Source organism: Crocodylus porosus, unplaced genomic scaffold (assembly GCF_001723895.1).
Source record: "Crocodylus porosus isolate Cpor-Errol unplaced genomic scaffold, CroPor_comp1, whole genome shotgun sequence".
NCBI lineage: Eukaryota > Metazoa > Chordata > Crocodylia > Crocodylidae > Crocodylus > Crocodylus porosus.
The window spans coordinates 118,588,445-118,603,119 of record NW_017728943.1 but is presented as its reverse complement, the minus strand read 5'-3'; the positions used below and the strand labels follow the sequence as shown (position 1 = coordinate 118,603,119).

At 39.1% G+C, this 14,675-nt stretch overlaps 1 protein-coding gene across 1 annotated transcript in view; it reads right to left on the bottom strand.

Moving 5' to 3' along the window:
• Positions 1-14,675, bottom strand: part of SYNE1 (spectrin repeat containing nuclear envelope protein 1) — a 514,523-nt gene that overhangs the window by 107,085 nt on the left and 392,763 nt on the right. The window contains exons 97-104 of the mRNA XM_019550064.1: positions 10,094-10,228; positions 8,680-8,786; positions 7,722-7,878; positions 6,239-6,370; positions 5,864-6,016; positions 5,369-5,578; positions 3,655-3,756; positions 1,341-1,460 (exon numbers count right to left, since the gene is read on the bottom strand). Of these exons, the coding sequence (XP_019405609.1) occupies positions 1,341-1,460; positions 3,655-3,756; positions 5,369-5,578; positions 5,864-6,016; positions 6,239-6,370; positions 7,722-7,878; positions 8,680-8,786; positions 10,094-10,228 (1,116 nt within the window). The remainder of the gene's footprint in view (positions 1-1,340; positions 1,461-3,654; positions 3,757-5,368; positions 5,579-5,863; positions 6,017-6,238; positions 6,371-7,721; positions 7,879-8,679; positions 8,787-10,093; positions 10,229-14,675) is intronic.

Genomic DNA, 14,675 nt, shown 5'->3' with positions numbered 1-14,675 from the left:
AGACTTCATTTTGAGCTATTATGGAATCACCTCTATGTAAATTACTCAAAAAACAAAAATCAAGACAAAAGTTATTTTTGAAATAAAATTAAAATATGTTACAGTAGATGTTTGATTTTTAGTATGATTTGTTTTTATCTATAATTTTTTAAAATGATATCTCCTGACAAAATTTGTGTGTGCAGCCCTCAACAGCTCAGCAGAACTCATTAAGTGGCCCATCACTGAAATAATTTCCCAACCCTGCTGTAACTATATCTTGCCATACAAGAAGAGTATAAGTAATTGCTTATTTTATTTTATGAAAAAAAATATTTGTTCATCTAATAAATCTCCAGGTCCCCTTTGAATTTCACCTGCTGCTGTTGCTTGAGATTTTCTGTGATCTCATTGTAACTAATATTTAGTTATATACATTCCCCCTGAATTGTTCCCAAGGACTCTTACAAAACTATTCATACTTGACTTTTAGACGTTCTCCTCTGTGTAGCCAGCATGCAGAGACCTACAGTTGTTTAGCATGTGCTGCCTAAGAACACATAATTTAACAAACTATGAACAGAACCTGTAGGTTGCAGGGGCTTCCCACAAGGTTTAAATTGATACAAGTGCATGCACAAAAGGGAGGAAATAGGTATTTGTTTTGAAATTATTAAAAATAGATGGAACTTATCAAAGTTTTGGAGAGGAGTGAGGATATAAAACAGCAAGTGTTTATACACATGCTACATTTTGTTCACATGACTATCCAGTGGAAATGCCCAGGAGACTAAAGTTAAACATATAGGATGCTTACAGACGTTAAAAAAAACCCCCCCAAACCATTCTTCCTGGAAGAAGCAGTACTTTAGTTTGACCCAGCTCCATAGCATCTGTATAGGTATGGTGCTTCAATGGGCTTTATTGAACTTTTACCTAAAACAGATTCAATCAGCTATTATAAAAAAGCACCAAAAAAGCCCCACTAGAGTGCCAGATTTATACATATGTTGGGCGAGCTGGTCCAACTAATGCTCTTCCTCTTCTGGGCATGTGCTGAGCTTGGCACAGGAGTGCACCAAGTTTAAAATGCCGGGGCGGGGGGGAGGAGTGGGAGGGGCTAATGTCCATAAACAGCCATAAATGCTCATAGAATCAAGCCTAGAAATGCTACCTAACTACCTGATTTAGTGTCAAATAGAAGTAAAAGTATGCAATATGAAATCTTATTTACTCAAAGTGCTTTGCAATATATGTTTTTGTAAACTGCCCTGTTTACAATCAAGATAAGAACAATTTGCAAATATCCTGAAAATCATAAGACAGTTATCACGCAATTTGTTTTGGAAGAGAAATCATACCTGGAGCTTAGATAGCTCTTGCATGGAAGGCTGGTCAATCTGCAGTTTGTCCCCCCGCTTCTTTAGTTCATTGATTCCAGCATCTAACTCCTTTAGATCATCTTCTGCTTGTAGGATGGCCTGTATAAGGGAACCAAGACGTTTCACAAGGAGATCACATAACTAGCCAGTCTTGTAGTTGCTCTGTACAATCACCATTTACTTAGACTCTTTTTGGTTTCAAATACTGATCTATCCCCAGAATTTTATTTAATAGTGAATTTTGAGTTCATAATAGTTGTGTGAAACCCCTGGACACTGAATTACCTGAAGAGATACAGGAAAGACAGAACAGACAGTAGTTCAAGATTTTTTATTAATTGTAGATCTGCTGTAAATACATTTTTATATTACTGGAAATAAACCACATTAAATGTTATATTTTCATTGTTTAAAGCAAATCTGATCATCAGGTTTTCTACTACCAACTAATGATACAAGTACCCAAGGAGCATTAAGTGTTTTAGCACTTCCTTAAAATTAACCTTGTAACTTATGGGACAGAAGTTCCATAAACTGGTTTGACCCAAATCAGTTAAATCTGATACTACAAACAACCAGGTTTATCTTAAACCAGTTTGGGCCATTTTGAAACTGCTTTATGTGCACTGAACTTATGTTTTGTTACAGGTTTAAACCAGTTTCTGGCCATTTAAACCAGTTTATGTGAAACTTCTGTCCCTAGTCATGGAGGCAGCTTATAGCATAGCTAGGAAACTTATGTAACTCTCCTAAGATGAAGACTAGCATCTCAACCATTTTAAAGGTTCCTATCGTAAATCCTTTATGCAACTTTTTATATGCAAGTAAACCCATCGACTTCCAGTAAAACAGAGTACTTGTAGCTCTAAAAACAAATCCTGCAGCTGGTACAGAATGACTGCTGCCTTTTGATGGGGGTGGGTTGCCAGGAGTACATTCTGCTAGTCCTCCAGAATCTGCAGTGGCATCCAATAACTTTGTGTGTGCAGTTTAGGTTGCCAGCTTTGACCAAATAGCCTGGGGCCCTTCATAAATATGGGATGGACTTTGTCTTATGTTCCACTGTGATCTGTAAGGTCACCCAACACCAACCTCTTAAAAATACCATCTACCCACCAAATTCATTTGGTGAAATCACATGGGAGGTCATTCTTGGTAGTAGCTCCTCGACTCTGGAACTCCCTCCTTCCTGTGGTCCATTAAATCTCAAACCCAGCTACCATATAGAAGCGTTGTAAGAACTTTTTATCTGAGCAGGCTTAAAAAAATAATAATTTAAAGCTGCAATCTCTATACATGTTCAAATGTGTAGATGGAAACTGCATGTTGAGCAATAATACTAGACAGTGGCTTATAGATTTGGAAGTTGATATCTGATGCCATACAAAAGAAGAAGATCTGAGCAGGCCTTCAGCAGATAGGATTAAGTTTTAGAGCGTTGTCTGGGAAGCTTGTTCTATTGCATATGATTTTAATTTTTATCTGTCTTTATAATGTATCTGTTTTTATTGGAAGCTGTCCTGAGCCTTTTTTAGGGAGGGTAGTATATACATCTAATAAATAATAAAATAAACGCTAACGTTTCTAGGACTGGGGTCCACCACTATACTTTCCCAACGTAGGCTCTGAACATGAGTCTGCCTCTTTCTTTCATAACCTCTACACCTTCTTCTTATCACACAAAATCTAGAAAATAGATCTGACTGCAAGCTAAATTTGACAAAGTCTTTAGTTTCAAAACTAACAGCAGGAAAACACACACACAATACAATCTACCTTGGCCAACATTTTCTAAGTTGTCATAAATTATTCAGCATATATATCAACTGGAGGGAAAACAAAATGTTTACACCCTGACCTCCTCCTCATCTCTAACCAGTAAAAAAAATGTCACTTATTTGTTTACCAACCCCAGCAAGACAGATGGTTGAAAAGATTTAAGTAAGGGACTTGTCCTTCTATTTGTCTTTACAGATACTACCATACTTTTGGGTGTTGCTTGTGTATGTAACCAGGGCAGCTGGGGTGATGGAGAGGGAGAGGGAGAGGGAGAGGGAGAGAGACTACGTGTCCTCTTCCTATAAGGTTTTTCTTTTTAAATTTGTGGAAGTGGAAAGCACATTCTTAGAAATACACATATTTCATTTTCACATACAACATACAGAATACAACCAACCTCCCACACAGATATGGATTGCCCTCAAGAGACAACGTCAACCTTAAGTAAAAAATTCCTCTGTATTCACTATACTCACTCCAATCTCATTGCTCAGAAATATATGTTTGGTAATACCTGCATTTGTTCTGTCTCAGGTCTCTCAACTGCCTCTGCTAGTTTCTGCAGGACTATATACTTGTTATCAGCCAATGATGTAAACAAGACCTTCAGATCATTCTATAAGAGACAAAGTTTGTAAAGTTTCAAGAGATAAAGATAAATTAGTCAGTCATAATACTGAGCAAATAAATAATAGAACCTCCCCAAACAAGTGGAAAATATATCTTGACGCAACAATGGAAAAATTTTTCAAAGTGCTACATGTTTTTGCTATATATTAAAATTGGAATTACAAAGATAAATGCATGCATCTACTGTCTACAGGATTAGATATATAAAGCAGGGGTCAGCAGTATTTTGAACAGTGCCAAAACCACTTGCAACCTTGATTTTAAGATACTGGTGTGCCAGAGGAGGACAGTGGGGGAGCTGCAAGGGGTCTGAAACTTGTTGTGGCAGCGCAGCCCTGGCTTCTTCCATACATGCCAAGCAAAATGCCTTTGCATGCCATGCTCTGGCACGTGCGCCAGGGGTTGCCTACCCCTAATATAAAGTATTTTCCATCAGGTGAAACTGATTGTTACCAAATCATACTGTTCTCACATACATACTGATCTGTCCCCAGACTTTTATTTAATAGTTAAATTTGTGTTCACAAGAGTTGACTGAACACTCTGGAAACTGAATTATCTGAAGAAATACAGAAGAGAAAGCTAGGACAGATTAAAGAGATTTTTTTAAATTTAAGGGTAACATTTATATTGTGTACTTCAACCCTTCTGACAGAACACATGCTATACTATTTGTGTAACAGATTAAAATTTTATAGGTTCTTTCTTTAAATACTTGAATGCAGCAGTCAAAAGCTTTTATTCACTGGAATGCTAATGAAATGTCAAGTGCACTAGGGAGATGGGAGTTCACTGCAGCATATAGGAGTTCTACATATTCACCTTCTGCCAATGACACAAGGTTTAATTTTGACTAAGATTTTCAAGTATGATTAAAAAGGGTGCCTTTTTAAAGGTGGCTCTAAAGGGGGCTGATTTTCAGAGCATGGGAGGCCCAGCTCTCTCAGTCATCCTCCTTACAAGACGTCATGAACTGGATACCAAAAATTTGAGGTACTAAACATTCCCAGTCATAACTGAAAACTGTCCTTCAAATTTCCACTTAATGTGAAAAAAAACGCATTCTGTATTCTATTTCCTAACATTTCTTTTTAAACTTATAATACGAATATGGGAATGGAAGATGCCTCAACCAACAAATCCTTCTCCCTGCATTACTAAGGAGTTATTTACCCAGGGAATTTCCAAAGTGACCACTTCAAGCGTTCACATTATGAGGCAAATACCCAAAACACCAATATCACCCTGTACCATGTCATAGTTAAAAGCAGGGGAGGTGAGGCACTGCTAGTGTTCTAACCCTGTGACAACATGGAAGTTGTTGGTGAATATAGGCTAAGAAAATCCTAGATAAAGGATCATGCCTCACAGTATAGAGGATGGCAACCCACCCCTCCCTACCTTACCACACCAACAGACTTTTTGCCCATCAGCACAATAACTGATTGAACCGTAAGAGCATCTAGCCAGGAAACCCTGGATTATCCAAATACTTGCAGGAACATCAGTATAGTTCAATAATAAACTCCCAAATTTTGTTGAGAACAGTATGTGATGTGGGGAGGGGTTAGAGAATTCTTTGAGCATATGCACCCTACCTGAAAGGACAGTATTTGCTGGAGTCTTTCTTTCATCTGAAGGCACCTCTGGTTTACTACAGATTCTAGCAAAGTCAGTCGCCCAAGCAAACAGCCCAATGTGTCTTCTATAATATCTCTGTTATCACGATTCTCAGGAAATGTTTGAGAAAATAAATTCTTGTTCTTATCCATTTCTTCTGACATCTCTTTGATATCTTTGGCAAGAGACTGGAATTTGCAGAAATTAAGAGAACAGTTTTTGGGATTAGACAGTTAAAAAAATGTAATACAGCATATTTGTCTACAACCGTTGTCTATTTTGCAGTGGATTGTTTTGGTTATATACGAATAATGCCTTCACCCACAAATTAAAGTTAAGCAATGCAATCATAAAAGGATCGTGGCAGACCCCAGGGTTCTGCTGAACCCTAGCTGGGAATCACAGTTATAGAGTTGTCTCACCATAAGGCAGTACAGAACACAATTATATTAGTAAGCTAAAAAAATGCTTACTTCCTGGTTATAGAGGTAGGTGTCTGTCTCTTCTGGTAGCAGGGCAGTGGCAGCAAAGAGACGTTCTTCCACACCATCTAGCCAAGAAGAAGTGGTTGAGACACCATCATACAACTTCTGTTCCAAGTTCAGGCTCTTCTCTGCCTCTCCAGTCTGAGTGAATGGAGTAAAAGGGGAAGTCCCACAGTTTCACATTGGTCCCCCACAAAAGAGCCAATTATATCTCAGTAATGCCCAATGAGACTCTAATGTTTATGGAGAGACTGCTCATTGCCATGAGAGAATTACAGAAATGTTTACTCTAAACAGCAGCTCTACATTACATTGCATGTAAAAGCAATCTACAGGTTAAGTGTAAAAGCAAGAGCACTGTACCCAAAATGAAACATCTTCAAAGGCCTCGTTCAGATCAATTAGTATAGCTGCAACTGATGATTTATCTTGCTCCTGTCCTTCTCCTTTATACAAAGGTAGTCCAGACATAAGTCTGTTTGGTCTGTTATAAAGCTGCAAAGTAAGGAGAGAAGCAACAGTTAAAGGACTGCTGATATGTGAAAGATCTAATATAATGAAATACAGATAGCACTAACTACTGACAATTCCCCACTTGCAATTTTGTGCAAGTGTACACATATTAGGTGTACATTTGCACACCTAATATGTGACTAAATTCCCTGCATAAAAACTGATAATACAGGTGGAAAGCAGTGTATACAAATTGAACGCAAGAGCCAGAATTACCAACAAAATAAACGTTCTCAGTAACAAAGCAGTAATATAAGTAAACATTCAACATTTTTGCATTCTTTGTGGGGCAGGAGTTGTCACAGAATTGCTGATATGCTGTTATTTTAATTTGCTCAGAAGTAGTTTGCTCCACTGTCCACTCCGGCTTACCTAGCAGTGCTTGTTCAGGTAGCCATACACCTAAATAATTTGAACTCATACGTTATGGCCATACAAATAAAAGAGGAACAGACAGTGGCCACATAAGTTTGTTTATATTCATTTTAAAATACCATTTTAGAATTTAGCACTCGAGGTCTAGTTTTATATCCATTAAAGTCAATGGCAGTTTTAAAGTTGGCAATTATCCATTCCCTGCTCAAAAAGCCATCTCTTGACACTGACTTCCCAGCCAGCTACTGCCCAGTTTCTAACATCTCCCTTTTAGAAAAGGTCATTGAACAGGTAGTCACTCAACAGTTCCAGGAACATCTGGAGGCTAGTGAATTCCTGACCCCTAGCAGTCTGTTTTTTATGTGGCATATAGCATGGATACTGTATCTGTGGCTTTGGTCAATGATTTTTACCTAGAGTTCAACAAGGAAGACTATACTCTTTTACTCAATTTAGATCTTGCATTGTCCTTTGATACAGTGGACTATTGAGCTGTTGATAATGTGCTTACGTGACTTTGTGGGTATTCATGGGACCGCTCTTAACTAGTTGAACTCTTTTCTAGTGGGGAGGTCCTAGAGAGTGGTGATAAGCAAGTGCTTATCATCTTCTCAGGACCTTTGCTGTGGGGTCTACCAAGGTCCCATACTATCACATCTTTTGCTCAATGCATATTAGAGGGCACTGGGTGAGATCATGCAGAGATTTGGAGTTGCATGCCATCAGTATGCTGATGACACCCAACTCAGTCTCTCCCTTTCATCTCACCCAGGCTCTGCAGTTTCAGTCCTTACCTTGTGCCTGGCTACAGCTGGGGATAGGATGTAGGTGACCCAACTGAAGCTGAATCCAGATAAGACAGATGTGAAGGTGGTTGGCAGCCCTTCTGACTGATCTTTTTGCCCTTACCTACTTGCTTTTTATACAAACAGCATGCAGAGAAATTATGAATAGTTACCGGTTGTTCTTGCTCCTGTTCCAAAGCACTCTGCAGCAGTTTCTGTTTGGTGCTGAATTTCTGATGCAGACTTTCCCATTTCTTTTTCATCTGGTTTTCAGCTGAAGGTTTCTCACCTTCCAAACCTAACTCCTGAGATAATACATCAGGTTTCTCACTGTGAAGTAAAATGTAAAGGTTAAAACTTAAACAATGCAAATATAGTAATTTTAAGTTGTTGTCCATTTCAATTTGGATTTTTCAGATAATTCACCTTTAAAACACTTTTATATTCAACTCATCTGTGTACTTTCAGAAAATAAAATGAAGGGTATATTTATATGAAAGAAAAGGATTTAAATCTGACCAAAGACAGTTCAGTCTTATGACCTGTATTTTTCTATGAGTACTTGCATCTCCAAAAGCAGACAGATCCAAAGTGTATAGCATTCCCCATGGTTGTCCATCATCTCAGCAAGCATAAATCCAGGAGTCTCTTTTCTCCTTTAGATACTAGTCCTTTAGATACTAGTCCAAGTAATTCATGGTATGCTAAATCTTGCAGGGGGTCTTCCAGATAGTTTGTGGCTGTCTTCACTTTCTATACAGGAAAAATTCTTCCCTATTCAGAGTTGAGGCCTTTTCAGAGTTCCTTTGGTTCAGACTGAAAATTTTGCACCAGGTCTCAGAATATAGAGAATACAAGAGACATGCAAGGTTTCAAAGATCAAGGTAACAGACACTTCAGTTTTGAAACTGATCAAATTTCATGTCACAGTGCTTCAAATTCTTATTATTTTTATTATTATACTACAATTAAAATCTAGTCATGGACCAGGATGCCACTGTGTTATGAATTCTAAATGTCAAAAACACATTTAGGATTTAAAAGGAGATAGCATTCAAGATGTGGAAGAAACACGTAAAAGCAGAGAAACCAATGTGTGAAGGCTGGAGAAAACTTGTTGCAAAATTATACCTAGGGCAAAGGCCATCTGGAACTGCATGCTGGGTTAGGATTTCTTCTCCACGGCTTGCTACTGACCGAAGCAGGCTCTTCTGTTCTTCTAGCTCTTGTTCTAGCTCCTTGGAGAGAACAGAAAGCAGACATCTTATGAAATCCTTTAAATGTTACCAGACTGTGACGAACTAATACTATGAATGTTTTTACCTCTTATTCATCAGAATGCTTTTTCAAAGCAGATGTTGAGAGAGAAAGATGTATGGATGTCCATAGCCTTCAGAGTGAACTTCAATTTTCCAAATTTTGTAAAGGCAACTAAACTCAAAATATCTGTTTATAAGTGCTGTTCGCTACTAAAATAGACTCATAACAGGTTGTGGTGCCCTAGACAGGTGTGTGGGAAGACAGTATGGAAATACTTGAAAATACTAATAAATTAATCCTCATAATAATTCTATGAAGAGGGGTAAATATTGCCTTATCTTGCAAATGGGAACTGATGCAGAGATTAAGGCAACTTGCCCTAATTCATTCAGGAAGCGTATATCAGAATCAGAAACTGAATTCATAACTCCCATGCCTCAGTCGATGCCTTAAACAAAGGGCTGCCATATTTCATTTGGTGTGACTTGATTGGTTGATTAGGTATAAGATCAAGGTACGTTATGACACAGCACTAAGTAATGGGTGGTACAAAACTACATACTCCTGTGGAAGTACTAGGAAAAAATATGCATTAAAGAACACAGTTCCTTCCAGCATTGTTTATTATGCAGGGTAATGCAGTGCGTTAGAAACCAAACCAAAGGACACTTGGGTCCCTTTGCAAAAAGTGCTTTAACATGTGCTAGAGTGACCTGCTTAACTGGAGCATTAGATACTACAGACTGCTAGAGAAAATCTTATGAAATAGTGGAGCATGGTTTCCTCCTCCTGATTGGCAAATAGAAAAGGTAAAATCATGTCTTCTGTGAGCTTTGGAGAGAGAACAGATTCTGTGCTTATGAGAGCCCTGGGACTAATTTTAACTGGCTGTCACCCAGGATACACCAATCTCTGGTGGCCTCTCTATTTTTCATACTATTCTGCAAAGGATTATGAACCAAGAGTCTAATTTCTCCCATAGAATACTGTATGACTCTAACAATGTGCAGTTACTTGCACAGGAAGTTACAAATTGTCACTCATATTTTCCACTCTATTCTGATTCTTATACAATGCTTATCATGTCATATTCACAACCATTTGAATGTAGATCATAAGTTTAAACAGTAGTAAATACAGAACAAGTTTATATATTAGTGATTCCCTAGTGCTGATTTAGCAGCAGAAAACGTAGCATCTTGCAAAGTGACAATCAGAAATGGCTCAGTTGTGAACTAAAAGAAATGTACAACTCAGACCATGGGAGATACAAAAGAATACAAACTTTTTGCCGCTGCAGGCTGCTCTGTTGCTGTTGTGAACGGGTTGTTCGTGCTTGTGCCAGCCATTCTTGGACATTGGGACTCTGTGAGGATACCAAGTCCACTTCACACTCCTCTTTTTCTTGTATAGCTCCCTGCTTTGAATAAAGAAGAAACCCACAATCATTTTCCATAATGGGGACTGGCTACTGTACAAAAAGGTTAGCAAAACTGGCAGTCAGCTTTAGAATTAATATACAGCTTTTCACTCCTTCTACTATACTAACACTTCCATTTTAGGTCATCTGCAATTTAAAGTTATCAGAGTTTTTTGGCCTTTATGGCCAGGTACAGACATTACACTTCTACTGGTGTAAGTGACCAGTGTATACTTGTAACAGAAGTTTGGCACACAGACTGGTTTAAAAATGGCAGAACCCAGTCTAAGATTTTCTCCCCCACCAAATAGTGTGCATTGTGTTTGCTACTGATCTAAACTACACTGCTTACAAAAACTGAGCAATTTAGATAGATTCTGCCTCAGGCTGTCTGAATGTCTGTACCTAGCCTATGAGGAAGGTCTCAGCCTTGGGTACTAGCAGGAACATGTTCACAAAACAAACACAAGCACCACTACAACTGGCACCTTGTTAGTAGAATAAGAGAGGCTGAGGATTGGACCGCCCCTGAAGCATGATTTATTCTTTCTCTTTCACACAAGGTCCTTTCAGTTCAGAGTAAAGGTATATTGACAGGAGAGAAATGGAAAGGATTACAGCATCTCTGTCCCTTCAGTAACCAAGAGAACACTGCTAAGCAGATCATCTCTTTCTTTAGGATTGCTCATCCAATTCCTTCCCTTTTACATTTCTTACAAGAATAGACTCTTGGCTCTCCCAAAATCTAACTGATTTTTTGCCTAAAATTACTATTAGCTTTAAATACTCCATCTTGTAATGGAGGGAAGGAGTTCATTCCTTTCATCAGGGTACTGATTAATTAGAAATGAGAGAATGCTGGTTGTCATCTCAGCCAAGAGTAAGCTTAGCAATCAATAAGTATATCTGAATCTGTCTGTGGTAGACAGAAAGATAAGAAAAATAAAAAAAAGAGGATACTAATTATTAGAAAGATGCCTATTAAAGATATAAGGAGATGGGCAGAGAAATCAACAGATAGACAAACAGCTGTTTTAGGAAAATTATTTCTTTCATGTGTTCATTTATTAGTTATCAATTGTGTGTGTGTAGCTCTTCCTTTTTCTGGTATAAATTATATGCATTAACATTTTGTGTGCATGTGTGTACAAGTATACACGCACATATTCATATATGCATATATAAGCATACACTCACAGAATTTAAATATATATAGTTTGCATCAGAAAAAGGAATCCATGCACACACATACACAAACACAAACAAATGTACGCATACTTAGTATAAGCTAAACAAAGAGAGCCAGAGCCTTTAACTGGTCTGGGGATTATACAAAAATAATATTCCAGTCACTTTACCTAATCCTTGTTCCCTAAAATCTGAATGAAATCAACATCCACGCTAAATTCAAAAGTGTTTATCAGTAACAGTAGTATTCAAATGTAGGAATTTCATTTTCTTCTCCAGCACTGATGGGTGTGGGCTTATATAATTTTGGTTATCTGGATTCATGTGGATGAATAAAGGCTATTTTCAAATATTAATATGTTTACATATATGGATACAGCCATCACCAGACATAGGAGAGAAAGTGAGATTGGGCTGGTTGGTTTCTCTGATTCTAAAGCTTCAAAAAAGTAAATGCAGTGCTCTTCCAATTTATTTTTTTGCTTTGTGCACCTCATGTTTGTAGCTGTGACCCCTTGAATATAAGCTTCATTCATGATTCAGCTCTCTTTTTAATCCGTGGTTGTCAAAAGACAGCACAATATGTTCTCATGGGAAAGAACCGATTTTAAATCCAATTTGATTTTCTGTTGCCTGTCAGGGGCGTCTGTTTGCAGCAGCACACATTTGTTCTGCCACTTTGTGCTGCTGTGCATGCCCCTGTCTGTGTGCTTTGTAGTGGGACACATTGTCCCACTGCTTCATGAGCTGCACAGGGTGCCTCAGTGTGGGGCTAGCTGGCAGGCATCCCCCACACTGAGGCACCCTGTGCACCCCTACTCCCCAGCTGGCTGGGGCACAGTGTGCCTTGAGATGGGGGAGCAGGCAGCCCAGGGCTGGCTGCTCCCCTGTCTCAAGGCACACTGTGTTCCAGGCAGCTGCTCTGCAATATTTCTCAATTTAGGGGCTCTGCAATGGAGCCCCACCTTGCTGAGGCATGCAGATACAGGGGACAAGCCAGGTGAGGGCTGCCTCCTCCCATTGTGAGCCACACTGCACCCCAGCTGGTGGCCAAGGAGTGGCTGGCTGCGGCGCACAGTGCCTCCGCATGGGGGCTCTGCAGCGTGCAGAGATGAGGGAACAGGCAGCCCTGGTCCAGCTGCTTCCCTGTCTTTGCATGCCTCAGCATGGGTGCTCTGCTGTGGAGCACCCACTCTGAGGCACATTGTACCTACACCTGCAGCTCCACTCGGGCATGCCTGGCACAGCTTTTTCTTCATGGTATTTTTTTTGCTACCAGGAAATCCCAGTAGCAAATTTTGTTCCAGTGCTGCAAATTAGCAGCACTGCATGTGGTTTAATGTGCAACATATGTGGTTTGTGGTGTTGCAAAGAGGTTTGCAGCACCACAAACTATACATGCATGCACATCTAGATATGACCCTGGAGGTTCAAGAAGACAAGGAATAACATTTGTGGCTAATATGGATTGCCTGAGTGATAGAACAATGCAGAGGTGAGAGTCTAAAGTTATAATTTTGGCTGAAGAGTCCAGTGTGTCTCTTGGACAGAAATGTTTTTCAGAGAATGGTTGGCTTGTGTTAGATGGTCCAAACTGTAAAAAGGCAAGAACTAAGTGGACTTTTCAAAACTTGGAATGAATCCTCGTTCAGTTGTGGATCTTAAATCCTATGTTCTTCTTGAGAACTGGCTGGTTATAGAGGAACTTAGCTATAAAGGAATTATAAAAGGTTTTAGAAAACTAAAACCTTTCTATTGGTTTTTCTTTGCAGGCTGAGGAAGCAGGAAGGAATTGGAGACAACCTGTAGATTCAATAGGAATAATCCAAAAATAAACCAGGCACCAGAAAGCGAGCAAGCGAGAGAGAGAGGATAATGTTATAATGTTATTAGTTAAAATACACGTGTTCTTACACAAGCATGCGATGGCTACCTGTACCTGATTTAAATATTCCTGAATCACAGAATGTAAATTCTTATGAATAATTAACATTTCTATTTGAATTTTATCTTAATAAACTTCTTAAAGTATTTGTTTCCTGGCACAATGTCCAGAGAAACCAAGATTCAAAACAATCTTTCTTAAAAGTCAACCCATTTCAGCAGACTGACCTTCTCTTTATTGGGGGGAGGGAGGCAGTGAATTCTCTGAAAATAGCTCTAGTAATATAGTCATAAAATACAGCTCTCAAATATGCTCCAACTTGCTTTATGTACATTACAAAGCTCTGCTGCTTGAGGGACAGTGGCTGGTATCTTTTTTTAATTCACACACACATTTTTATTACCCCAAAATATCACTGAACAAATAGAAGACAAACACATTAACTTTAGAAGACTATACAGGGAATATATTATAAAGCTGAGCTGGGAGATTGCATTCTGATTTGTTTTTAAATAACCAATGAATGGATAACATCAACTTATGTTTTACAAATTGGTGAGTTTTAAAAGTGTCCAATTTCTGAGAGGTCACCTTTTGAACTGTATGTCCTAAAAGAAAAAACAAACCCTGTAAAACATTTGGGCTAGGGACAGACTTAAAACATAAACCGGTTTAAGTAATCAAAAACTGGTTTAAACCTGACACAGAATAGACTTTCAGTACACATAAACCAATTTGAAAATGGCTGAAACCTGTTTGAGATAAACCTGGTTGAATGTAGTATCAGACGTAACTGATTTGGATCAAACCAGTTTATGTAATGTCTGTCCCAGACCCCTTCATGGTTTAAGTTAAATCAGATTCCTGCAGCATCCCAGCATGCTCCCTGGACTGGGCAGGCCCCTCCCCTCTGCTCCTTGGCTACAGCTCCAGCAAAGACTTGCAAGCACAGCAGGGTTTACCTGGCTTTCCTGTGCCCGCTTCTCTCCCCCTCACCACTAGTGAGCTGGGATTCCTCTCTCCCACAGCATGAACTATAGCCAGCATGTGGTATGCTAGCTAATGCTGAGAGGTGTCTGTGTAAGGCAGACAGGACAGTGTCCACTTAGGACTTTTTGGAGCTAATCAACAAGTCAGTTGATAATGTCCCTGCATTCCTTCCTTTGGAAAAAGCTGTTTAAGAAGATCTTGAACTAATGAGTGAGGCTGTTTTCTGATGAGGTGTTAAATGCTGATAACAGAGCTGATTAATGCTCTGTTATCTAGGAGGAGAGGAACCCATCCCTAATCAGAGCATCCTCTCAGGGCCTGGCCATGTCCCCCCCACAGCTCAGCACTATAGAAGGGTGGAAGAGCTGTTCTAGCATCCCCCAG